The sequence below is a fragment of the Stenella coeruleoalba genome, assembly GCF_951394435.1.
Source record: "Stenella coeruleoalba genome assembly, chromosome: 20".
In the NCBI taxonomy this organism is placed as follows: domain Eukaryota; kingdom Metazoa; phylum Chordata; class Mammalia; order Artiodactyla; family Delphinidae; genus Stenella; species Stenella coeruleoalba.
In genome coordinates, this window is record NC_137166.1 from 2811557 (window position 1) to 2836334 (window position 24778).

General features: G+C 52.2%; 1 protein-coding gene across 5 annotated transcripts; it reads left to right on the plus strand.

The window, feature by feature from the left end:
• Window positions 1-758: 758 nt before the first annotated feature.
• MTHFSD (methenyltetrahydrofolate synthetase domain containing) lies at window positions 759-24066 on the plus strand. 5 transcript variants are annotated; one of them, XM_079907040.1, is made up of 8 exons: window positions 759-839; window positions 4230-4333; window positions 4901-5014; window positions 7227-7340; window positions 10099-10189; window positions 13124-13236; window positions 13446-13571; window positions 19314-24066. In XM_079907040.1, the coding sequence occupies exons 1-8, from the start codon at window positions 824-826 to the stop codon at window positions 19788-19790; spliced, it is 1155 nt and encodes a 384-aa protein (XP_079763166.1). In that variant the 5' UTR covers window positions 759-823; the 3' UTR covers window positions 19791-24066. The 5 variants fall into 5 exon arrangements, with proteins under 5 accessions (XP_079763166.1, XP_079763165.1, XP_079763169.1 ...); XM_079907039.1 differs by lacking the exon at window positions 4901-5014 and adding an exon at window positions 5047-5160; XM_079907041.1 differs by lacking the exon at window positions 4901-5014 and adding an exon at window positions 5047-5160 and having other exon boundaries at window positions 803-839; window positions 4244-4333.
• Window positions 24067-24778: the final 712 nt, after the last annotated feature.

Sequence of the window (24778 nt, forward strand, 5' to 3'; positions counted from 1 at the left end):
GACAAGGCTTTGATTTTTGGACAGGGCAAAAATCAGGGAGAGAAAGAGGTGAGGAGGCTATATGCTTTTCACCGAATTTGCAGACTGTGGGATGTGTGTTCTGAGCCCCAGAGAATACACCAGACTTGAAATCACCATCCTGCCTGAAAGTGACCACCGGGTCTCACGGTGACGATAAGCAAGGGAGGCCCTAGGGGGCCTGTAAAGGACCGAATGAAGCAGAGCGGCTCCCCAGGGGGAAGGGAATCTTCTAGCTTCTCGGGAGCCAGCCTTTTTTATTAGAATTATTTATTTGTTTAGCACTTTAGGAGGGGTGTGTGTGTGTGTGTGTGTGTGTGTGTATAGATGATGCAGGGGGAAGTCAGGAAACAGAAAATAAACTGTGGCATTTAACGTTTGTAGGGTCTCACAGGAGAGGGATCGCGGCATGGAGGAGCAATCCAGGCCGGCTTCCCGGAGTAGGGGGCCTCTGGGGAATAGAAGAGGAGGTAGCTGTGTTTGAATTGGCAGTGGGCTCCGACAGGCCAGGGGTTGTTCACTCGGTAGCTCCCCAGCGCCCGGCAAACGCGCGTCGGAGCAGGGCCTCTGTGCTTGGCCTGCTCGGAGAACAAACCCTCAGGCCCCACGCCCACCTCCCTTCGCAAGGCCCGCGGAGCCGCATGCGCATGCGCGCCGCGGAACGTTCCCACCAGGCCTCCGCGGCTACGCCACCGCCCCCACCCCCACCCCAGGCCAGTGCGCAGGCGCTTGGAGGGCGCGCGCAGGTGTCGTCACTTCGTGCCGGACTCCGCTGGGTGAGGTGTCGCGCACTGACGGCGTCGCCATGGAGCCGAGGGCGGGTGAGGGGCCGCCGGAGGGACCACCTGAGAGACGGGCGGGGAGGCGGAGGGGCCATTGAGAGACGGGCGGGGAGGCGGAGGGGCCGCTGAGAGACGGGCCGGGACGCGGAGGGGCCGCTGAGAGACGGGCGGGGAGGCGGAGGGGCCGCTGAGAGACGGGCCGGGACGCGGAGGGGCCGCTGAGAGACGGGCGTGGACGCGGAGGGGTCCTCGGGGATTGGGCAGACGGGACGTGGAGGGGCGGGCGGGGTCTCAGAGGGGTCGAAGCCGGGTGCGGGGTCGAACCTGCGGCGGGTTGGGACCCGGATACCCGACACTGTCAGTGGAGCAGGTGGGAAGAGGAAGGGAGGCCATCTTCTGGGTACGTGGTACTGTCCGTGCGTCCCTGTGAGATGTGTCTCCCGTATCACGTTCTCTTTACAGCAGGAGAAGCGGAGGCTCACAGCTGCTGGCGGGGGCACGACTGGAAGCCAGTTTAACCTAAACGCTGGGGTGCTGCATCACAGACCTCTTAACGGATGGTTTCCGAGACCTAGGCTGTCCCAGGCCCTTCCCTAGGCCTCGGGGAGGCTCGCCCCAGAGCCCCTGAGCTTTGGTTACTCATTGCAGAATTGCCTGGCAAAGGTGTTACCAAGGCCGTTGGCGCCCCAGGGTCTGTTAAAGCCCGGTTCGACGACCGTGAATAAATCCCCTCCTCCCTTACTGTCCGGGTAGCATGGAAACAGCACAGTAAACAGGTGCCGATAGTTCAGTGGGATGGTGACAAAGACCTTTGGAGATGCCAGCAGTGACCTCAGGGCTAGAGATAGAAGGAACGAGACCCAGGCTGACCTGTTGGGCAGTTACTGTTGGGCAGTTACGAACAGGGTTCATGCATTTCTCACATTAATATATGTCGCCTTTTATTATTCTAATTATTTCCCATGTTTTGGTAACTTCCCAAGGGCAAGAACCTGCCCTTTTGTTCTCTCCCTCCCCTTGCGATTAGCCCAGTGCTTTCTAAATGGGAGTCACTGGGATGTTTGTGATTTATTGACTGTGGAGTAAGGGCCCCAATGCCTACATCTCTTGTGTCCCACACAGCACTGTGCACAGTGTTGGGGATATCATTGGATGTCTGGGTTGTTAGTGAAAGTGATAAATATAGTAGCCTTTTAATAGTTGTGTCGATGTAATGGTTTCTGTTGGAAAAAACAAGCAGTGAGCGTGCTCTGGGTTCCTCAACGGGGGAGGGTCCTAAAGGAGGGACGTCTGTCTGTGACCCAGCACTCAGAATACTTTCTGGGGGAGGTGGCGTCTCAGCTAGGCCTGAAGGGACAGGAAGGGGAGAACCTGGGAGGGGAGGGGAGGGGAGGAGGTACAAAGGCCTGAAAAAGACAGGGGGACAGGTGTGTGGGGCTAGGGGCCGACATGGTTGGGCCACTTTTTGAATTCGATGTGAGAGTGACAGGAGATGAGGCTGAAGTGGCCGGCAGAGCTTTGCAACTCATTCCACACCCTGTGCCAGGGATCCTCGGGCCACTGGAACAGCATGGAGGGGAGACTTCCTGGAGGTGGTGCCGAAGCTGGGCCTTGAAGAGTGAGGGTTTGCCTGAGGGACAGGGAGTAGAACAGACTTTCCAGCAGAGACCAGCAAATGCAGAGCTCCCAGCAGGAAAGAGCAAGCCAAGTGCTGGAAACTGCCTGCATGGCCCTACCCAGGCCAGCAGTAGCGTAGCCTTGGCCTGCGTCCGTGGAGATGCGTGTACACTCGAGTCTGCATTCTTGATTTCTGCAGTGGTTCAGAAGCACAGCTGGGGTCAAGAGGCACCAGCAGTGTTGGCAGGAAGTCCAGGAGGCTCTGGGGCCTGGCTGTGAAGGGCCTGGCATGGCTGCGGTTCCAGGGGAGTCTGTGTCTAGCCTGTGGGCATAAGCAGTGGAAACCTTTGGCTCTGGCCCTGAACACCTTAAAACTACACGTAGGGGTTTAACAAATGGCTATAAAATGGGCAAGGGCTGTAAGGCATACATCAGTAACAAGGTTGGAAACCACCTGTTGCCCATCAGTCTTGAGTAAAATTTGACCTGCCCCCATCGTGGAAAACTGGGCAGCTGCAGAAAAGGATGAGGGTGCTTTTGTATACCGTATGGGCCAGTCTGCAGGACAGTAAGTAGATAGCAGAGTTGAAAGCAGTGTATGTAGCTGCGTGTATAGCGCACCCTCTTAGGGAAAGAGGATGAGGGCACGAATGGAGTGTCTCCAGGGAGAAGTCTGAGATGCCTGGGGAAGAATTCACTAGAACAAATAGGTGCACTGATTGCCTTGGGGGAAGGGACCCGGTACTCAGCAGACTGTGAGGAGACAGGCTCTTCATTATAGATGCCTTTGTATGTTTTAAAGCTCCATTTACAAAAGAATTAAGCTTTTACAATGTAATTGATTCACAAGAGTCAAAGCCACACAATTGCTCAATGTTTATGGCTAGAAGCCAGCTGCCAGCCACATCCCACCCCCCAGGGTGGTGGCTCCCAGCTCTCTGGGCTGCTCCCTTGTGTCACTTTTGAGCAGCCTCCACTCCAGCAGGGGAGACTGAGGACTTGAGAGGTTGAACCTGCCCCTGTTTCCTGCCTGGGTGATGAGAGGTGCCCCGTCACACCAAAGTGATTTGAAACAGACTTCTGTATGAGTGCAGGGATATCCTTTCGGACAAAGGAAAACAAAAATTCAGTGACTGTCTTAAAATTGTTTATATGCATGTGCTGATTTTATTTTTTCCTGCTTAACTGGAAACTGCTTTTCGTGGTTCTCCATTCCAGGAGGGGCACGTGGTTGGTGTGGATTTTCTTAGGACTTTCCCAGTCACGTCCTTAAGGAATATTTGTTGCCTAAAAATCCATTACCAAAGCGAGGTCTGGAATAAAGAGTCCCACAATAAAGGGGGCTGTAGTTGGTAATCCAGAATAGTAGCTGGGTTACGAGTCACTTAGGTCTAAGAGAAGCGAACAGGACTTACAGCAGGAGTGAAGTAATCACAGCCGTCTCAAGACCGATAGACTGAGACTGAGATCGCAGAGACTTAGCAGAACTGGTATCTCCGCGTGAGGGGTTAGGAATGCTTGGGTCCATGGCTTGGCTTGCGTTTGTTCTCCCGCCGCTACAGGTTCATAGAACTGGCTTAATTAACACTTGGGTTACGTTGCATTTACACTGTGTTTGGACTATAGCAGTTTATTGAGGTGGAAAAACTTACCACTGACCCTAGTTTTTCGACGTAGGGATCAGAAGCCCTAGGTTCTGTCTGGCGGGGCAGAGCTGGGGGTGCAGCGGGAGCGGGCGAGCGCTGGGCCCTGGGACTGCTGCGCTGTGGGCTTCCTGTCTGTGGGTTTATCAGTCACACCCTTTACCCATAGGTGTTTCCAAACAGGACATTCGTGAGCAGATTTGGGACTACATGGAGGCACGAAATCTAGCTGATTTCCCCCGGCCTGTTCATCACAGGATTCCCAACTTCAAGGTACTGAAGCATTCCTGGAGCATTCACAGTGAAAGCAGGATACCCCTAGATGAGTAACAGTGGTAATACAGTTACCTTCCTGCTTCACGGCGGATTGGAACTCGGTGAACAGTGAGTGGTGTGAAATCTGAACCAGCTGGCCGGGGTGTTTTTATGCTTTGAGATGTCCTTCATCGTGTTACTTAACCTTCACTCTCGAGCACCTCGTGCCTTTCTGTGCAGGGTTGGTGGGTGGGTCGCATCTTGCCATGAGGAGGTGCTAAGGCTACTGTTCCCCGTTTGGTACAGAGTGAAATATTTCTCCTGGCTGGAAGCATTCGATGGTTGTGGTGCCTTTTCACACAGTTGGTTCCTAAGGAGTGACGTGCTCTGAGAGGGAGCCCCAGCCAGCGAGGCTGGCTTCTCAGCCCTTTCTACCTGGCTGCTTCCTTAGACATTTCTCGGGTGAGCCCAGACCTGGTCTCAGAATCGGCCCCCGCGCCTGTCTGGGGGAGATGCTGGAGCATCAGGCTGAGGGTGGCCCAGGGTGGTGGCCTCTTAGTAACGTGCACTTGCATTTAAAAACAGGGTGCTTCTCGGGCCGCTGAGCATTTCCCACGTTTGCAGGCGTTCAAAATGGCCAGAACCATTAAAGTCAACCCTGACGCACCCCAGAAAAATGCCCGCTTCTTCGTCCTCAACGTAAGTGCACCTCTGTCTATCTGCCTAACCAGGGCTCTTATCTGGCTTGCCAAAACATCAAAGACCTCGCGGTTTTTGCCAGAACGCAGGAGGTTAAAGTGGACCCTGATAAACCGCTGGAAGGCGTCCGGCTGCTGGCGCTGCAGGTAATCCCATTCCCTGAGCCTGAGCCCTGGCTACTGAGCGGCCCACTTCCCCAGGGGGCTGGCAAATGTGCACAGTCCCACATTTGGAAAGATGGTGCTTCTGACTCCCTCCAGTGCAGAATGTGTCCTTGGAGTTGTTTTTTCCAGGACGGTCCAGAGCTCTTCCCTTGTCTGTCGGTCTAGAAGTCCTGAACATCTCTGAATTAAAAGAGAAAAGACTTTGAAACCCTGACTTTGAGGCATCCCAATTCTAATGTACCTCTCCAGAAGCGAACGATTACAATATATTTCACCTGCTACATTTGTAATACTATAATTCTTCGAAACTTGATAACCCATGAGTAAGAGATCTGAGAAATGAGTCCCCAAAATGTATGAATTAGAACAGTGTTTCTTAACGTAGATATAATAGGCCCCTTTTCAAGAGGAAAAATTCCCCCAGGGTTGCTTCAATTTATTATAATTTAATAAGTATAAACATAAAACTTGCTATAAATTATAAGGCTCAGGATCTTATGTGACTGTAAAACCAAAGTAAACATGTAAATTACATATAAACCAAACTATGAAAGCAGTAAAATTCAGACAACATCACTCATTCAAGGTAATGGATGATGTTGTTTTGCCGAAACAAAACACCGTTTACAGTGAGTATAGTGCTGCGTGTGGCAGTGCGGGGTCTGTGGGATTCTGCTGTATGCCACCAGGCCTCGGGTGGTGACTCAGTTTCCCTACAACTCCTGAGAATCCTCGCTCTGCGGGCACGTTTCATCCTGTGTGGGAAAGTGCATACCTCAGCAGGCAGGGGCAGCGCGATGCCTACGGCCGCAGATCACACCTGGGGGCACAGCTTCCCAGGCTTGACCCCAGACCTTCATTCGGTTCTAGAACCTGTTCATAGTAAACGCCCTGATGGAGCTTTGAGATCCCTGGGCCTGAGCACACTGGCTGTAAGTCAGCACCCCTGAGGAGCTCTGGAGACTCTTGCCAGTGTCCGCTTCTGAGTCAGGCTCGAGTGGAACTGTACTTTGCTGAGGCTCAGAGCTCCCCGGGGCACTCTGGTGTACAGCCGAGGGGTGATCAGAGTAGTGTGCAGTATACCAGGATCTGGAGACTGCAAATAAAACCACCACCTCTGTCACACTCAAAAGGAGAGCAGCACGTACTCGTTACTTTTGCTGAAATACTCTTCTCGGGGTTGAAAACCTTTTTTTAATAAGCCAGACTGTGTTTTTATAGGTCTTTTGTTGGTCTCAGGCTGTCATCTCCTGCACAAAAAGTAAAACATGTGATTTTTTACATGAAGGAGTTTATAAATTTTATGATTGCCTCATGGCCCACCCCTGAATACTCTGCAGCGCTGTCCTTGGGCCTTGTTTCTCCAACTTTCTTGCGTGTCAGGATTACCGGCTGGGCTTGTTAAAGCAGGTTGCTGGGCCCCACAGGGCTTCTGATCACTTCTGACAGGTGTCCAGGGGCTGCTGATGCTGCTGGCCAGGGGCCCCCACTTTGAAAACCCCTGCCCTGGGGCTCGCAGTAGGTATTTGAGAACTAAATAGAAGAAGACGGTTATCAACACAGGTCAATATAAAATACTAATTGTAATGAGCACTGATCTCTCAGACTGTGATTTATTGAGCAGCAAACTAGATACAAGTGCTTGACGGGGTAATGTTTTTAATGTGGCTGTGTAATGCCAGCTTCAAGATAAAACATCCCTGTACCTGGATAGTGCTTAATGCTGGGAGCAGAAGGCCCAGGAAGGTCGTCAGGATTTGCATGGTCATTTTCACCTGTAAGCATTGTGAATGGCAAGTAGAGTTGAGTCAGCGAGTTTGTTACAAACCCCCTGCCCCTTTATTCTGAGGCGGGGTAGTGCAGCTGCTCTACGTAAAGTGGGCCCCCTGTATTATTCACTTGGGTTTGCAAAACAACTCATCTCCTTGGCACACACCCCAAAATGCAGGTAATAGTAATTTGCTTCTGTTCCTGAAATGTTAAAAGTATACACAAGAAAGTTCCCATCTTAAATTTTGTAATTTATTGATTGTCTTTTCTTTTAAAAGAGCAAAAAAACATTGTTGGTTCCAACACCACGACTGAGAACGGGGTTGTTTAATAAGATCACACCACCCCCCGGGGCAACTAAAGACATCTTGAGAAAATGTGCCACCTCTCAGGTAAGTGTGAAAAGCAACACCGGCCACAGGGAAGAGCCGTTCTCAGCCGTGGCTTCTGGTGAGTTAGAACAGTGTAAATGCGCCAGAGCTGAAATCTGTGTTTAGCAAAGCCAAATGAAGAGTGATGTTAAGTGTTCAGCAATCTCGTCATTACAGGAGCCAAGCAGAAAAACTGCCTGTAACTCGGGTTTTCTCTTGCACTAAGCTGAGAAATAGTAAATTCCCCCGTTAATTAAGAAAAGGGAAAGCCAGTTTTCCAGTACTCTGACGCCCTCTGGTGTTAACTTTTGATGCTGTTCAGTGCCCTGTAGCATTTTCTCAGATGCCACCAGAGCAAATGGGGACACGGGGTAGAATTTCCAAAATATGTTCAATTGGAAATTGCCTCAGCAAGTGCTAAAGTAATAACGGCTTTAGTGATTTAGCAGTATGATTTTCTTCACTACCTCACGATGCCATAAAACCAGTGTGTAACTGTCACATTAGACTGCCTTATAATGGAATTTGTCTGGTATCTTAGAGATGAAGAAATAGAATCTGGTGACTTTTCAGAGTTCTAGAGTTGACCCCAGGTCATTTGATTCCTAATCCGGTGGGAAGAAGAAATAGGGCATCAAGATATTCCTTTTAAAAAGGGATTTTCCACTTAAGTCTAGTGTATAAAAAGTGAATGCTTTATCGTTATTTATTGATAACCTGTCTTATTGCAAAAATAGAATTCGATGTGGCATACAAAAATATATATAATAAAGTAAGATAATAAAATACATGTAGGAAAAAGAACAAAGGGAAAATAAATGCAGAAAAATAAGAGATAACCGTGGTTCTGGTCAATGTTCAAAGTGGCCACCCCGTGATCCTTTGCAGTTGGTGGTTGTGGCCACAGATCTGAGCCCATACTTCCGCGAGCTGGCAGGGAATGTGATCTGTTATAATTGGTAGGTTCCGGACAGTAAGAGCAGCCCCTTTCCACGTATTGAGGTCCAGGTCAGACATGGCCGTGGTGCTGGTGTAGTGGTCTGTGTCACCCTTAACAGCATCCCACTCCCCTCCGAAGGGTGACCGACATGGGGCTCGTTGCCAGGAGGCCCTGTGAGGTGCCGGCACTGGCTGGTCCTGGCCAGGGTAAAGCCAGACCAGCTCTCACAACTGAGCTTGCATACAGATTGAACTGTGTTTGGGCTCTGTTACATCATCAGATACCGGATGGAAATCAGAGATCCAGGGCCATGAACCTCAGAATGACAGAGCGCGGGTAGAAAAAACCAAAGATTTTTGTTTTCTTTGTGGCAGAGGAAAAATGGCAAAGGAGAGAGACAGACCCTTAAAGCCACGTCTAACGCAGATGCAAATTTAGTACGATTATTATTTAGGTTGCCAAAGCTTAGTGGTGAAATGCCGCCACCGTGCGTGTCACTGTAGGAGACTGTGATGTAGGCTTACTTCATGGCAGATAAAACTCTGAGTCTGTCCCTCAGCCCCCTGCCACGGCCACACCCCAGCCACCTGTGTGTGCCATCGTGGTCTTTGTATTTACTCTGACTCAGGAGTGTTCTGGTAACCACCCCAGGGGGCAGGCAGAAAGGTCTGTTAACTGCCTCGTAAGTCCCTCTGCCCATCCGGTGACTCTTGGTTGAATAGAACAGGATCTTGGAGAGTCAGGGTGACTCCTGGTTGCTCACGCTGTGTCTGGTCAGACTGAGCAGGTGAGGCTGAGCCCCCGAGAGAAGAGGGGGCCTGACAGGTTACAACACAGAAAACCCCAGGCAGGTGCGTGCTCCCCAAGGCTGCCAGGCACCAAGCGCCCCGAAACAGGCTTGAGGACATGGGCCGTGGGCAAGAGACCTGCCTGCGTGGCCGCTGTGAGCTTAACGAAGGACACGCTTTCCTGCAGTGGGCACTGCGGGCCGATGACTGCGGTTTGATGGCTGGGAGGCCCCAATCATGGTACCGGTCCTATAGGGACTTGTCACGTGCTTGTCGACTGGGCACCGTACCACATCCAGCGACCGCTGCTGCCGGGTGCTGGGCCGTGCAGCACCCTCCTCTGGTTTCCGAGATTCCCCTGTCGCCCGTTATCAGAGTCATGGCCACAGGAGCCTCCCTGTGCTTTGCACCAGGCCGCCATTAGTCAGCATAAGTGGGTGTGCTTTGGGTGCTCTTTGGTTGAATAATTAATATGTTAGGAGTGACCAGCTGTTCACGCAGAGCGAGGCCTCCAGCGTTTCACAGTGAACTAATATGTCACACACGCTTAATGGCCATGTCTTACATGCTAGACGCTTTACCTGTGCTCTGTCATTTCATTCCAACATGTCGGATGAGGCAGGGCTGGTGTCCCTGTCTTACAGAGGAAGAGGCTGAAGCTCAGAGAGTTTCCTCCTGCTGAGGCCACAGCGGAGAGGGACCTGGAGCCGGTTCCTTGTGACTCCCGAGCCTGTATTCTAATCACTGGGCTCTCCTGCCTCTTGGAGGAAAATGATTTGTTGAACATTATGAAATGAATATCCTAGTCATTGTGCTGTCAGTTCCTCCTGATGTCTTTCCTGGGGAAGAATTGTGGGGAATTGTCTTAAAATGGTTCTGATCCATGGTTTTCCTGAGCTGCTGCTTCCGTGATGCTGCGAGTTTGCTGTGGGGTGGTGCACGTGCTTGCTTCCCTCGGGAGGCTGTTCAGACCCTGAGTGCATCTCCCCGCGGGTTATGAGACGGGTGGCCTCTCTGCCAGGGAGCTTTCAGGCCGCGTGTCTGTCCGCAGGGTGTGAGGAACTACAGCACTCCCGTGGGCTTGGATTCCAGGGTCCTTGTGGACTTAGTGGTCGTGGGGTCCGTGGCTGTTTCTGAAAAAGGTAAGATTAAGAACAGAAACTCTCGGATGTGACCACTTACCCTGCAGCCTGCTGTTCCCCCAGCGCTCCGGTCGCCTTTCAGACGTTGATGGTGAGTGATTTCAGCTTTCTGGACGCGTGCCTGGCGTGCATAACCACTGCGTCTATCGCTCATTTTGAAGAATTAACTCGGTCCCTCCCACTCTCAGTCCCACTCAACACCTTTACAGCATTTTCACTTTTCATAACAGGAAAAATAAAGTGAGATAATCTCTCTTCAGGTGGTGAAAGATTTCCCCTCTGTTCTTAAGTTAACTGGAACTGGAGCTGAACTTATTTGCATTGCGTCAGTAAATAGTTGTTTTTGGAGAGCCTCCAGTAAGTGGAGAAACGTTGGGTTCTGAAGCTCTTTTTTGTTGTGACGCAGCAGCCTCCTGGACAGTGCGGGGTGTCCTGAGCCTGCCTCTGAGGCCTGGAGCTTCACCCCGCAAGCCTGTGAGCAGGGACAGGGTGGGTCACTATGCCAGCCTCTGCCCTGGGCTGAGCCGCCCTCAGGACTCATCTCTGGGGTTCCCTAGGGCCTCTTCCTCTCTGCCCTGCTCTGCCCCAGGCCCAGCTGGGTGCTGTTGGAAACGAGCTGCTGATTCTGCAGCAGGATGAGCACATTGCAGAGCTGCGCTCGTGTGGTGTGATTGGGACCCCCACCCTCACCAGGAAAGCCTTCTCTCTCCTCCCTTCCCGCCAACAGAATGTCCTGAGATGCTCATCCTCAGATCTCCCTTTGGAAGTTAGTCGGCCAAAGCCAAGTTCTTCCTTCAGTAGAGGTTGGCGAGCAGTGCTCTAAATCATTCGTTCTGAACCCTGAACGTCGTGTTTTAAATGTTGGCCTTTAATACCATCACCTTAAACTTACTCTTTTCCCAGCTCCTGCTCTGAGCTACTGTGTGAGATGCTTAGGAGTGACATGTTACAGGTCTTTATTCCTTGTTTGCCTTGTATTCACAGTTACAGATAGATGCTTTACCTGTGTCCTCAGGGACGGGTACACGTGAGCACACGTGTGCCCACTGTGTGCCACATGCCAGGCCGGCACTGAGTGGACTCTGCTGTGGGTCCTTAGTGGGTGGGTGGAGCAGACATGAGAGCTGAGCTACAATACGACGTGCTCAGTGCTGGAAACAGAAGCCGGGGTGGACGTAGGCGGGCTCAGAGGAGGGACTCGCCAGCTTGGAGCACGGTGACCTCAGAAGAGGCCTCAGGGTTGGCTCCTGCGTGCCAGGTGTGTTTGAGGCAGGCGGGGCAGGACGGGGAGAGGGAGTGCCGTGGTCACGTAGCACAGCCCTCTAGTGTCTGGGGCTGTCCTTCCAGAGACCAGAGGCCAGATGCCGGGAACTGGGCTGTACTCTTTTGGCAATGGGAAGTTAGCAACGATTTCTTCTTTTAAAAGGATGTCAGGAGTTTTCTTTTTAATTCAGGATGTATGAAAAAGAAAACAATGTTTTGTAACTGTCACTGTTTAGATAACCCCCTAATTAAAACAACAAAATCACCATGCATGTGTTTAAAAAAGGGGGATAGCACAGAAAGCGTTGCCTGGCCACTTTCCCTCTGCCTGTCCCCGATGCCCACAGAAGTATCAGCTTGTGTGGCGTGAGATACAGGCATCTCGAGTGTTCTGTGTGTGGGCTGCACGTTCATCCTGGTTCTGTTTCCGCACTGACAGTGCGCTGTGCCCTGCTGCTGCTGCGTCTGTGTCTCCAAGGGCTCTGCCCGTCAGCACAGAGCTCAGCCTCCTCCTGTCCATCAGCCCTGACTGATATATATTTAAGTTATCTCCAGTGTTTGTTTCAGTCTTTCCCTTGCAAATACCGCCAGAATGAGGTGTCGTCTTATCGTATGCTCTAGGGGTACCTTTGAGGACCACCTGTGGGGTGATTCCTAGGAGAGGAATTGCCGGACCAAAGGGTTTTTAAATCCTGATGGATGTTGCCGAATTACCCACCAGAAAGTGTGCCCACCTCACGTCCCCACCCCTCTGCGTGCCTCTCTCCCTCTTCTGTGAATAACTAGAATTATCCCACCTCAGTTTAGCGTCTGATAGTGAACAGTGGTATTTGAGTCGCCTCTTCATTTGCATCTGGTTTGGGTGAGCTTGAACGTTTCTCCTGTGTTCACTGTCCGTCCGCCCGTCTCTCTCTGGACTCTTTGTACCCTTTGCTGTTCTGCTATCGAATTGTCTTCCTCTTGCTTCTTAGTGTGCCCGGTTGAAGGCTTTTCATCGTAAAAGGAGCTCAGTCAGGGCTGAATCTTACAGGACGTGTGAGTGATGGCGCGTACACGCTTGCTGACGATGCTGACGTTACACAGAAGTCAGAGCTCCCGGCTGGCCTGGGCATCCTGCCGAGCAGAGTAGCTGGACTCTGCAGGGAGCTGGCAGCGTGCTAACGTCCCCTGTCCGCTGTCCTGCGTTCTTTTCTCCTGCTTCGCTTGTCCTTCAGCCTCAGAGGATGAACCCTTTTCTTGCGCCGCATTTGTGAATTTGAAAATAGCACTAGTGCTGCTTAAACCGCCTCCTTCCAAGCTGTGGGGCTGCGCTGGGTGAGTCCGTAGTGCTTTTACAAGGCAAGGCTGTGCTGTCTCACAGCCACGTCCCTGATCTAGACTTCCTGCTTTCGCTCCATGATGAAAAAGATTTGCCTTTAGTAGGAATTTGTCCTTAGTGTTTTTAAAAACTACTGTTTCACTACTTGTAGACATAAAGCTCCCATAAATGCAAGCGCAGTTTCCTTGGTAAAGGAGAGGTCTGTGTTGAGAAGGCTCCACGCTCACTTCACTGTGTGTGAACTGCTGTGTGTGGCTCTTCCTCTGTAACGCCTCTGAGTCCACGATGAGAAACGTAATCCTGCATGGTTCCCCAGACCCCACAGAGACATTGATTCTCTGCGTTGTTCTTAGGCTGGAGAATTGGGAAGGGAGAAGGCTATGCCGACCTTGAATACGCCATGATGGTGTCGATGGGAGCGGTCAGCCAGGGGACGCCAGTGGTCACCATCGTCCACGACTGCCAGGTGCTTCCTGGGAACAGGCCAGCAGGGTGTCCGCCTTCACTCCATGCCGTGTCGGGCATGGCGTCGCTCAGCCAGGCTGGATTCGCCTGTGTGGCAGCTCGGCCTTGCCCATGATGGGTTTGGGGACATCATACTTCCACCCAGCGGTGCAGCCAGCACAGCTGGGGCCGTATCCCTGTCCGCTCCTTCACCCGCTTCTGTTTGGCCAGGTTGTCGACATACCTGAAACACTCCTTGAGGATCACGACCTCACCGTGGACTATATTCTCACTCCAACTCGAGTCATCACCACGGGGTGTGAGCGCCCCAAGCCAACAGGAATCGTGTGGTCCAAGGTGGGTCACCGTGCTGTGCAGCGAGGCCCGTGGCTTATAGGCGCCTCCTCTCTCCCTGCGTTCTCTGTCTGGCGTGGCGGCTGTCCCCAGGCCTGCATGGCTGTGCGCTAGAGTCACCCACGAGTTTCTGAACACTTCTGCTTCTGAATCACGGTCTCCAAGCATGGGCTGGAGCGTCTACTTTGCAAACCTGCTGGTTCTGACGAGCAGGCAGGGTTCAAGGTCTCTACACGACACCAGCTCTAGGCAGCGGGAAGTGACCAACTCAACTAGGAGAGCTGATGCCTTGAGTCTGTTTGCCCGCTGGCTTTCACTGCTAAGAGCTGTCTTCTGCCGTCCCAGCTCTGCATGGTCCTAATCATCAGTCTGTCCTTTTGCAAACCCAGATTTTCTTACTGCTGTCTGCATCTCCGTGCAGAACCGAATTGGGTAGGAGGCAGTACCCAAAGCCTTCATAAGCTGATGCCGTGGTGACTTGCATCTCCAGAACAGGCAGTGGCATGGACCGCAGAGTGGTCTGCAATTGGAGTTTGACCCCAGAAGCCAACCTGTGGGTTTTGATGCCATCTGCTGGTAAATAGCCAGAATTACTGAGAAAACTGGAGAAGTTGTGCTCTGTTTGCATTGAAACTCCTGGTCAGCTTAGCATGTTTGTCCCTGTTTCACATTCCTTAAACCTGAGTCATCCAGAGCTGGAAGGCCTCCTTCCTGGGGCCTGGGAGTCAGCAGCATCCACCTCCCCTCCGAGGATGAGCCCTGTGCTCTCACCGCAGCCTGAGGGCTTCCCCACAGATGCCCGCGCTCCTGCCAGGAGAGCCCCTGAGGAGAGCAGAGGGGAGCACATGAGACCCTGAGCTGGGGTGTGGGGCAGTCCACGTGCACCCTGAGCACCGGGGAGAAGGCGCAGCATCCTTCACGACTATGAAAGCGTCTCTCGGGACAGTTAGAACTTGGGCTTCCCCAGAATTCAGGCCCACAGCCTCCCTTTGAATGGCGACTGGCATACAGGCCGTGGGAGCGAGGTGGCTGTGCTCAGAGGTGAGCACGCGGTCTGGGGAGGATACATCACAGGCGCGGCCACAGCGAGGCTGCAGGTGCCCTGGGGCCAGCACTTCATAGCTGAGGGCCAGCTGCAGCTCAGGCTGGGAGGATTCTGGGGGCCTCTCCGGGGAGAGAGAGTTGGTTGCCTTGGAGAATAGCCGTGGTTACAGTCTGCAGATTTTAACAAGAAAAATACAAAGAAAGCAACAAATTAGGTTATCAGTTGTGTTAGATGAATATAATCCCTCTGAGATGAAAGGAAACCAAGTTCAACCACAGCTTCCTGAGACACGTCAGCCTGCTGATCGGGATGTCGGCTTACTCATCCTCTTCCCTCTTCCCGAAGGATGCTCATGCTTAGTGAGGCCTTGGCAAGAGTCCCTAGCTTGTAAAAGGCCATTTCTTACTTTGGGTCCTGTGTTCTCAGTTCTGCAGTGCAGAGCGATGGGTCCTGTGAAGGCAAGGACTCTCTCCAGCCCCTGGGGTTTCTGTCTTGGGCTTGCTCTGTGTGCAGCCAGAGTGCGTTTTCATTGACTTTGGGGACAAAGTCCCTAATTCCACTGAAGATTTTTGTTTGTTTGTTTTTGCGGTACGCGGGCCTCTCACTGCTGTGGCCTCTCCCGTTGCGGAGCACAGGTTCCACATGCGCAGGCTCAGCGGCCACGGCTCACGGGCCCAGCCGCTCCGCGGCGTGTGGGATCCTCCCGGACCGGGGCACGAACCCGGGTCCCCTGCATCGGCAGGCGGACTCTCAACCACTGCGCCGCCAGGGAAGCCCTGCGCTGAAGATTTGAGGAGGTGGTGGGGGCAGCTCAGTGCTGTTTCAGGGTGGCTCTTTGTCTGGCACATACCGGTAAATCCTTCTGTGATGCTCTACCCAGAGACTCGTCATGTAGGGATCAGACTCTAGGAGTTTGCCTCTTGTCTTTATCATTGGAATATCTGGAGTCCCTTTTTTTCTAAACACTGTAGCCCTCCCAGATGCAATGTTTTGAAATAGGTACCAAATGTGATGCTTTTTTTTTTAACTCATTCTTAATACGCAAAGACTGTACAGCATTTGATTTTCCAGCCTTTGCTCCAGCTTCTCAAGAAATGTGAGTACTGCCCCAGCCAATAGACTGATCTGATATGGACTCTGTTTCCAGCTCCAGTCACTTCAGACAGTGGGTCTCCTCGACCCACCTTCTAAGTCTTGCAAGAGACTAACGTGATTTTTATGGAAGTTGTAGTTCTCATTAGAAATACTTCTGGTGTTTCTGTTTAACTTTGCCAGCAGCTGCTCCAGCACATCCTGGCGTTATAGAATGAGATCATCCCTCCCCAGCACCTTATCTTCTGGTCAAGTGAAGTGAGAACCAGAAAGAAAAGCAATTTATCCCAGAGTGTAGCCCGGCGTGTGGCGGAGGGAGGTCAGAGCCAAGTGTCTTCTTCTTGGGCTGGCAGCAGATGCGTCGAGAGTCAGATTTCTGATTGTATTGGGTTTAGCGAGCATTTCTAGGGGACAGGTTTAATTTAATCTCTAAAGGGAACATATATTTAGAAATGACTGCCGTCTGCATGCTTCAGCAAAAAGGGATCGTAGCGCACAGAAAAAATCAATTTTGCTTTACACTTGCTTTTTAAATGGTATGATTAGTTACAGAAGGGCATACATTTTTTTGCTTGATTAACAAGCAAAATCTTCCATTTCACATGGCAAATAGACAAAACCTAACAAATGTTCCTAATTGCCAGCCAGGAAAAATAGAGAGCCGCGGTGTGGGTCCCGTGTGGGTGTCCAGCCCGTCCACTCGGCTCTCAGAAGCTTGTTGGCTGTAGGGCCACCATCAACCTACGCCATCCCGTGAGGAGCACATAGGTGGCAAATGGCTGGGAAAGTGGCAGAGGCCCCCTCATGGTCAGGGAGGTTTGTCCTTTAGAGCTCGCGGGGTGGGAGTGGCGTGGAGAGGGAGCTGACACTGGGCTTTGTTGTTCCAAAGGACATACCGCTCTCAGGACGAGCAGTTTTACGTAAAAGCCTCGCGTTTCTGTTTCTGTTTCCAAAGATGCCTTGGTGTTTGCCAGCGTGGCGGTGCTGTGGGCTCAGTTCACAGTGTGTGCTGGCAGGCTTTCCTTATCCTGCAGCTGATTGCAGTTTGCATGTGCGCCAGCTTGGGATCAGGTAGCTCCCGGGGACGCGCACAGAAGGATGCGTGTTTGCTTCACACACGTTTTAGGGTGGATGTCTGCTGCCTGAGCGTGGAGCCTCACCCCGTGGGTCAGGCTTCATGAGAACACGCACCTCTGCCTGAGGCAGCCCTGTGGGTCCACTGGGCACTTCAGGGGTGCTCATCTGGCCACAGTGGGCCCAGCGGATGCACGGTGTTTCCCAGGAAGTGTGGCCTGGTGGCTCCCGCTGCTGGTGCTTGGACTGGGGTAACGTTTAGTTCTCTCATACAAGGACATAGTCACACTTTTTCTCTGATTGTAATTACAGTTTTAAATTTGATCATTCTTTCTCAATGCTAGATCCAGTAACTTAAGAAGTCCCCAAGAATCTAATTATGACCAGTTTAAGTCTGCTCCTAGGTACTTTGAAAGAATGCAAGAATGTGAACTCCTTACGAAGGCAGACGAGGGACGTGGCAGGGAGTTGGGTTGGCCTGACTCGCATTGTCTTTGGGATTCTTTGGGAACTGGAGCCTCTGGAGGACTGGTCTGTGAGTTTAACCACCTGCAGATGAGTCAGTTCAGGAGATGGCAGAGGGTCAAGTGGAGGAAGATTCCCTTTGATCAGGAAGAGTGGCTCCGTCTTGTGGGTGTCTCCGAGGCATAGACGTGGTTTTTGTTTCTCTCTTTGTATCTGAACAATGGGAAACATGAGAAGGAGGAAGTTTTTCTTTGCGCTAAGAGTGCTCTGTTCCGAAGACCCGAGTGGTCGGGTGCCCCCGCAAGGCTCCTGACTTGGCTGTGCCGGGGACAAGGGCAGCATCTGGCTGGGGAGAGCTCTGACCCCCAGGCAGGGCTTTGCTGCGGGGGAGAGCATCATCTGCACAGCACTGGGAGAGACGACCAGGACGAAGTTGGTGAGGGTTAGCAGCCTGCAGGTTTGCGAGAAGATACGTGCCGTGCTTAGGTGTTCGTGTTTCTTTAAATCTTATTCTGATCCGTTGATTCTCAACCTGGGACCTGTGTGCCTCTTGCGGATTGTAGGTCCGGGAACAGGTGCTGGGAAATTGTACAGAGACTTGTGGTGGAGCCCTTCTTGGGAGAGAACCCCAGCTTCTCTCCAGGGTCCCTGACACCCTGACAAGGATAAGAACCATTGCCCTAAGTTACATAGGCTTCTGAATATATTGAGAACACTGGTGCTAGTTGAACTATTTTTGTAGAAAAGTTACAGCTGTCTGCCTTGTGTGCTGATCTGTGTTCTGATGGACCCACATCTGTGGGAAGCCCGTGCTTGGACCATTGCTTGCCTCTTGGTGACTGATTTTTTTTTTTTTTTTTCCCTGCCACGCTGCACAGCTGTGTGGGATCTTAGTTCCCCAACCAGGGATTGAACCCATGCCCTCAGCGGTGGAATCATGGAGTCCTAACCACTGGACTGCCAGGGAATTCCCTTGGTGACTGATCATTTACATGCTTTGTGCCCCAAACAGAAGACAGAAAGCATCTCTAAAGAATGAATTATTGAAAAGAACTAAGCATGGCTTTCTGTTTCATTTCTGCCTTGGGATTCCTTAAGAGACATGAAGCACTTCTGCCCAGGCTCAGCCCCCAGTGCCTCTGCCCCACAGGACGGAGCCGTGGGTGTCCTGTTCAGGCTTCACCTCGAGTATTGGGGCGCTTCTGTCACCGCCATTGCCATGGGTGCTCAGGAAACACTTGCTGATCAATTTGACCAAAAAGCCAAAAGTGTCTTTTGTGTAAAAGTCTTTCTCTTTGAGATGTAACATTGTATGTGGGATTCGTCATTTTGTAGCCTGATCACCCTTTGCTAGAAAGTGTTCTCCATGTAGCATTCTGTTTCACATTCGCCTTGTCTGTGCTTTTTCCCGGAGGTCTGGATGGGTTTGGCCCTTAATTAAGGGGTGTGAGGTGGGGGGTGGGGGGAGGCTGAGAAGGAGATCCCCATGGCCCCATTAAAGACCTCCTCCCACCCAAAGGCGTAGGCTGGGGAGGAGACGGGTGTGGAAGCAGAAACCGCCCCATTATCCTGGGGTCCCCAGGGCGGTTGCCATCTGTCACCCTGTAACCCTCATACCAGTGATCTTAGCTCCTCCCCTTTTTTCTTTTAAGATTTTTTTTTTTTGATGTGAACTTAAAGTCTTTATTGAATTTGTTACAGTATTGCTTCTCTTTTATGTTTTGGTTTTTTGGCGGTGAGGCATGTCACATCCACACCCCCTGCCTTGGAAGGCCAAGTCCCAACCACTGGGCCGCCGGGGAAGCCCCTAGCTCTTCGCCTTCTGCGCAGGAAGCCGTGGTTGGCTGCCCTCTGGGCCCCCAGGAAGATGGAGAAAGCCGTCCGGTTCCTGCAGCGGCCACGGCCTGTCTGGCAGACGCAGAATGGCAGATGGAGATGGCTGGCCTGAGTGGACGGAGGCTTCCACGAGCATGTGGGGCAGAGGCCCCTGAGTGCTTTCTCCTCCCTTGTCACCAAGTCATGGTCCCTTTTGGACACCTCAAGAATCTGGAACTGCCTTGCTTTTTCAGATCAGCTGTGAGATGATGGGGAAAATGCCAGTCCTCAGAAGCCTGCGCTGCCGAGAGGAGCAGGCCGGGAAGGACGTCACCCTTCGGGACACACACCAGGGCCTGCCGCGTGCCCGGGCCGCCCTGAGCACCGTCAGAAGCCCGCGGGAGCTGCCCTCGCTGGAATCGGGCTCCTGGCAGGGGGACGATGTGCCTTCCAGCACTGTTTACATTGGGAACCTCCCCCGGGACGCCCGGGTGAGTGAGCTGAAGCGAGCCCTCAGCGCACGGGGCGCGGCGCCCTCACGGCTCACTTGGCAGGGGCCGCAGCGCGGGGCCTTCCTCCACTACCGGGACCCGGCCGAGGCCTGGCAGGCCATCTCCCGCTTGCAGGGCTTCTGTCTGGGCGCCAACACAGTAAGGGTGGCGCTGGCCAGGCATCAGGGGGCCAGTGGCCTGGCGGGCGGCCGCACTGGAGAGCCGCACCCTGACCCGTGACAACATCCCGCTCCAGCCCCGGCGAGCTTCAGGACCCGGCACAGCGGGATGTGGTGGAGCTGTGCTGCACGAGCTGCCTTGAGTTCAGTCCTCTCCCGGAAGTCAGAGCTTCAGCTGCTGCCTGGTGTCTCCTGAGGAGCAGGGAAGTCAACCGTAATATGCTTCCCATCTTCTGAAGGCAGAAAGGTCCATGTTCAGGCTTTGGCTTATCCTGGGCCTTCAGCCTGCTGGGTGTCTCAGCCCTGCTGGTGTCTTGGTTTAGGGGACCGAGTGGGCAATAAACAAGTTGGAGTAAATGCTGACTGCAGTTTAGGGGAGTCTGTGTTTTGAACTTGAGAGGCGTGGGAGATTAAGAGAAGGTGGACAGAGGACCAGCTGCAGAGGCGTGGCGGCTCAGAACAAGAAGATATCCTTGTGTTCCTGGCTCCTTGGCCTGGCACTGCTAGAAGGGAAAAGATGCGCTCAGCTTGCAGAAGCCAGGTGGTTCAGTCCCCTGGGTACAGACTGCTTGTCACACCTCAGTCCTGGTGTCGGAGATGGAGGCCAATCTGACGTGGACCCTCGGCTGTGTGGTCTCACCTCTGTCCCCTCCTTACCTTTCCAGCCAGGCTCCTCCCCCGGGGTGAACACCTCTGCTCTTGGCCAGCTGCCCCTGAACAGCAGGGAGCCTGTGTCTAGGAAATCCTGGCTGTCAGTGAGTTGTCCCAGCCGACGTCACGGACGAGGCCAGACACATGCTCACACACTCATTTGTCCACTGTCATATGTTTTCTGTCCCTCCATTTCTCTGTTCCTGGAAATCAAGCTGGATTTTGGCCGAACTGTGCTTTCTAAACGGAAGTGCTTTTGCAGTGATCCTGGGTGAAAAGTCAAGATGAGCATTTAAGTGGAGATTTCATTTTTTTTTTCAAATGTATATGCACGGGGCATTTTTATTTTTCCACCAGAGGGTCTTACTGAGCATGTTTTAAACCCATTATTATGCCTCAAGGGGCAGGCCTTGCCTGCACTTTGAAGATAAGGTTCTCAAGGCTCTCAGTCTCCCTTTGAAAAAGCATTTTCTCATTGGTTTTACAGTGAAAATGCGGTGGAGACTTTGGAAAGAGAATTGATCCTTAGATTTGCTCGGTTAAATGCAGACTCCACATTGACATGAGCAAAACCAGAGGGTAGAATATCTTAACACAGGGCAGTCCAGGCCGTAGGGCCTCTGGGCTCACTCTTTCTCTGCCCAACTCCTGTCCCTTGGCTGGTTTCGTTTTGTCACTTGTGTTCAGCTTGGCCATCCCAAGCTGACTGACCGCCCAGTCCAGAGTAGCGACCTGATATCTGAACTCCTTGCTCCGTTCCGGTTGGTTTTCCCGTTTTTTCCAGAATGCCTCCTGTCTTTGGCATGTTCTTGTTCAGTTTTGGTTGATGTTTCTATCCTTGACTTGCTACCGTTGGAGTAGTGCTACAGGAGGGCAGGAAGTGAGTCTGTCCCTGCCTTTACTCCCCACTGTGCCCCAGCCCCAGCCGTGAGAACCACCTGCTGATACAGAGCAACTCAGGAGCAATGCAGATGGGAAGGGCTCCGTCAGAGCCAAGGGGGAGGCTGGGTCCGGGCCTCAGCCCTGGGGGCCGGTGTCTGGTGAGTCTGGCGCCAGCACCTTAGACTGTTGAGTTGTGCCCATCAGGGATGATCCCTCCGGGTTGAGCCAGAGTGCTGGGTTTTCTGTCACTTTCAGCTGAAATAATCCAGATGTATTGATACACAGATGATCTGAATGCATTCATCATTTTTTTATATTTGTGGACAGTAGGTTAGTATGAGGGAAACTAGGACCAAGGGCCTGAAATACAAGCCCTCCAGATGTGTCACCTGCGCGCCTCCCCTCCATTCGCCTCGGGCAGCCCCAGAGCCGCAGTTCTCAGCGCCGCCAGGAGGGGCCCTCAGGGACCCTGCTTTTCGTTCTCAGAGTTCTTGAGTATTTGTCAGCATCATAATTGTATAGTTCTCATATTAGAAAGTAATGGAAACTGAGCGCTTGACAAGTTGCTGAGACTGTATGAACCCCTTTTAAGTGGATTCGTCACGATTCGTGGGTCGCGTCTTGTGTTTTCCTGAGTGGCGCTGCAGTTTTGCTTGCAGATGCGAGGAGATTCCTGCCACCCTCAACTCTGCAGGCGAGCGCTGGCCCTGGGGCTTCACTGTGTCTGCTGACGGTTCCTATGTTGTCGGCAAGTCATGGCGCCTCTCCGGGCATTGGCGTCCTCATCTTTACAAAGAGAGGGTTGAGCATGTTTGTTTCTAAGGCCTGAACGGTTGTAACATTCTGTTTCTTTTAAGGCTCACTGCTCACCGTCACTTAGATTTTTTCTGTTTATAAAAGTAAACTTATCCATTCTGGAAATTTGGGGATATCAGAAGTACAAAGAGTGTCACCCCTCACTCCACCACTTAAGCAGCCTTGACACTGCCTCTGATTTACGTCCAGTCTCTCCTCTGTGCAGTTGTAAAACGTAGCTAGGATTAACAGCATGAGCTTCAGAATCACACAGGTTCGGCCGAGAGCATCAGTGTTGCTGCTGCCTGGTACCTCCTGTCTGAACTTCCACGTGCTCAACTGTGAGTGGGCATGGGGATAGGACCTCCTCTAGATTTGTTGTTTTGAAGGGTGAATAAAGCAGCTTGGATTTACTTCTAAGTCATACCACACGTAAAAGTAAATTCCAGGCTAATTAAATATCTAAACATAAAAGTGAAGGAATTTGGAAATAATAAAAGAATGTTTTCTAATGTTGGGTTAGTAAAGGATGGGCGGGGCCCTGAATTTAAGGAGGAACTTATTCCTGGTCCTCTCCTGGAATGTCAGGGTTTGGTGGGTATGGAATCCAAACGAGCCGTCCAGGATGAGCTGTCTGCGGGATGCTTCTCCAAGCGACGGCATTCACCAGTGTTTTTAAGCATCGAAATTTCTGTGTGTTCTTTTCTAAAATTTGTCACTATGCATAAATGATTTTATTTAGTATTACTTAAGTCGTTTGGGGAATGTTAAGATAAATAAGCTTTACAACATGTGTCTCCTACTTCTAAAATCGGCCTCTGGACTGGGTGACTGTTACAAATGGCAACAGCTGCTCTCAGAAAGTGCAATGGGCTTGTTCGGGGCTCCAGACCCAGGCAGAGGTAAAGCGGGTACTTGGACCCTGGCCTCTGCCCCAGGAACGCTGCCGGCTTCTCTGCATTACGGTTGGCCCTCAACACCTGCGGGTTCTGCACCAACCGTGGGTTCACCCAACTGCAAATACTGAGTCCTGGATGTGGAACCCATGGATGTGGAGGGCCGACTGTATTACACAACTGGATATAAGCGACTTGAGCATCGGTGGATTTTGGTATCTACGGAGGCTCCTGGAAACAGTCCCCCACAGATACCAAGGGTTGACTGTACTTCCTCTACCAGCAGAGGAGCAGGGATAGCGCTGTTCACACCCCACCCTCCCCAACCCAGCCAGCAGCCCCTAAGCGGCCAGGGCGTGTGGGAGCCAGCCCTCCTAGACTCTTAGGGGAGGGGTTCTGTAGGTCTGCCCTCCCATTGTCCTTCGGCCATCATTTGGCCTTCCTGGTTCCCATCCAGCGACGCACACAGACCTCCCCCAGATGCCGCATGAGGAGAAAGAAACACGATGACACAAGACTGCAAATAGAAAAGGCTGAGAATAAAACTACCCAAGAAAAGAGAGCCCGTGTAGCTAAAACAACAAAAGAGTTTATGTTTGGTGAAGAGATACTGGCGAGAAGATAAAATGTCAGATGAGAGCAACATTTAAAAAGAAACAGTAATCGGGTCCAGGGATGGTAAACATGAGGCAAATCCAGCTCTCCGTCCACACCCACACCCACAGCAGACATCAACAATCCATCCCAGCGCCCTTCCTGGCCAAGCCTGAGAAGGCTTTGCCCTGGATTTTAAGGAACTGGGGCCAGACGATCGCTATGAGGTGAAGCTTTCTGCCTTTTTGCCGGAGGAACAAAACTGAGGATCCTTCCCTTCACCTCGTTTTCCTGGGGAGCATTGCCACCTCTCACCACCTGCCTCCCCCCCACAGGCTCCCAGGAAGCACCTGGCTTGCAGAGGACTCTTCCAAAACTTCACTTCTGCCTCTCACACCCCCTGCACTCAGCAGAAAGAGCTGAATGGGTGTTGCTAACCTCACTTCCCCTGTATCTGGATCTAACCCCAACCAATGTTCCAAATACAGTAGATACTGTGGACTCTCTAGTCATTTTCAAAATGGGTTTTTTTAGGGGGTGGGGTGGGGCGGGGCTATCCTGGGGAAGTCTGTCTTCAAGATAAATCTGACACAAAACTCCATACATAAAAGCAGGAAGAAGAGATTGGTGTGTAGGTGAATTTACAGTCACCTCCCGCAGTATTCTTTAACGGGCGCTGCCTACCTGAGCCCCCAGCTGTTCTGCAGCTGAGAGTGGGGTGCCGACCTCAGCTGGGTTGGCTTCTGTCTTCTGGTGATAACGGTCTTCTGTCTTCACTCCTGATGGTAATGGCTCAAATTTATTGAGCTGTTTAAAATGCTGTGGAAGTTGTGAAGTGTTGGCCCAAGGTTATTCAACAGCCCCATTGAGCGAAGGGGTCTGTGCAGATCCCCGTGGATCTGGGCCCTAGGGCAGCTGGGTGTACACTGCTGGCTGGCATGCGGAGGCTGAGGACCTGGCAGTTTCCCCCTCATCTTCTTGGGACGCTTGTCCTCAGAGCCTGGTCCCCACGCTGTGAGGAAGCCCGAGTTGCCTGGGCCGGGGCCTAGCAGAGGAGTGCGTACCACCACCTCACCGTCCTCGTGGGTGTGCCACCTTGAAAGTCGGTCCCCAAGCCCAGGTGAGGCGTCTCAGCTGACGCCTCCTGGAGCAGACAAGGGCTGTTGCCACTGCGCCCCGCCCAGATTGCAGTCAGGAGTGAAATGAATCCTTTCTGCTGCTTTAAGTTTAG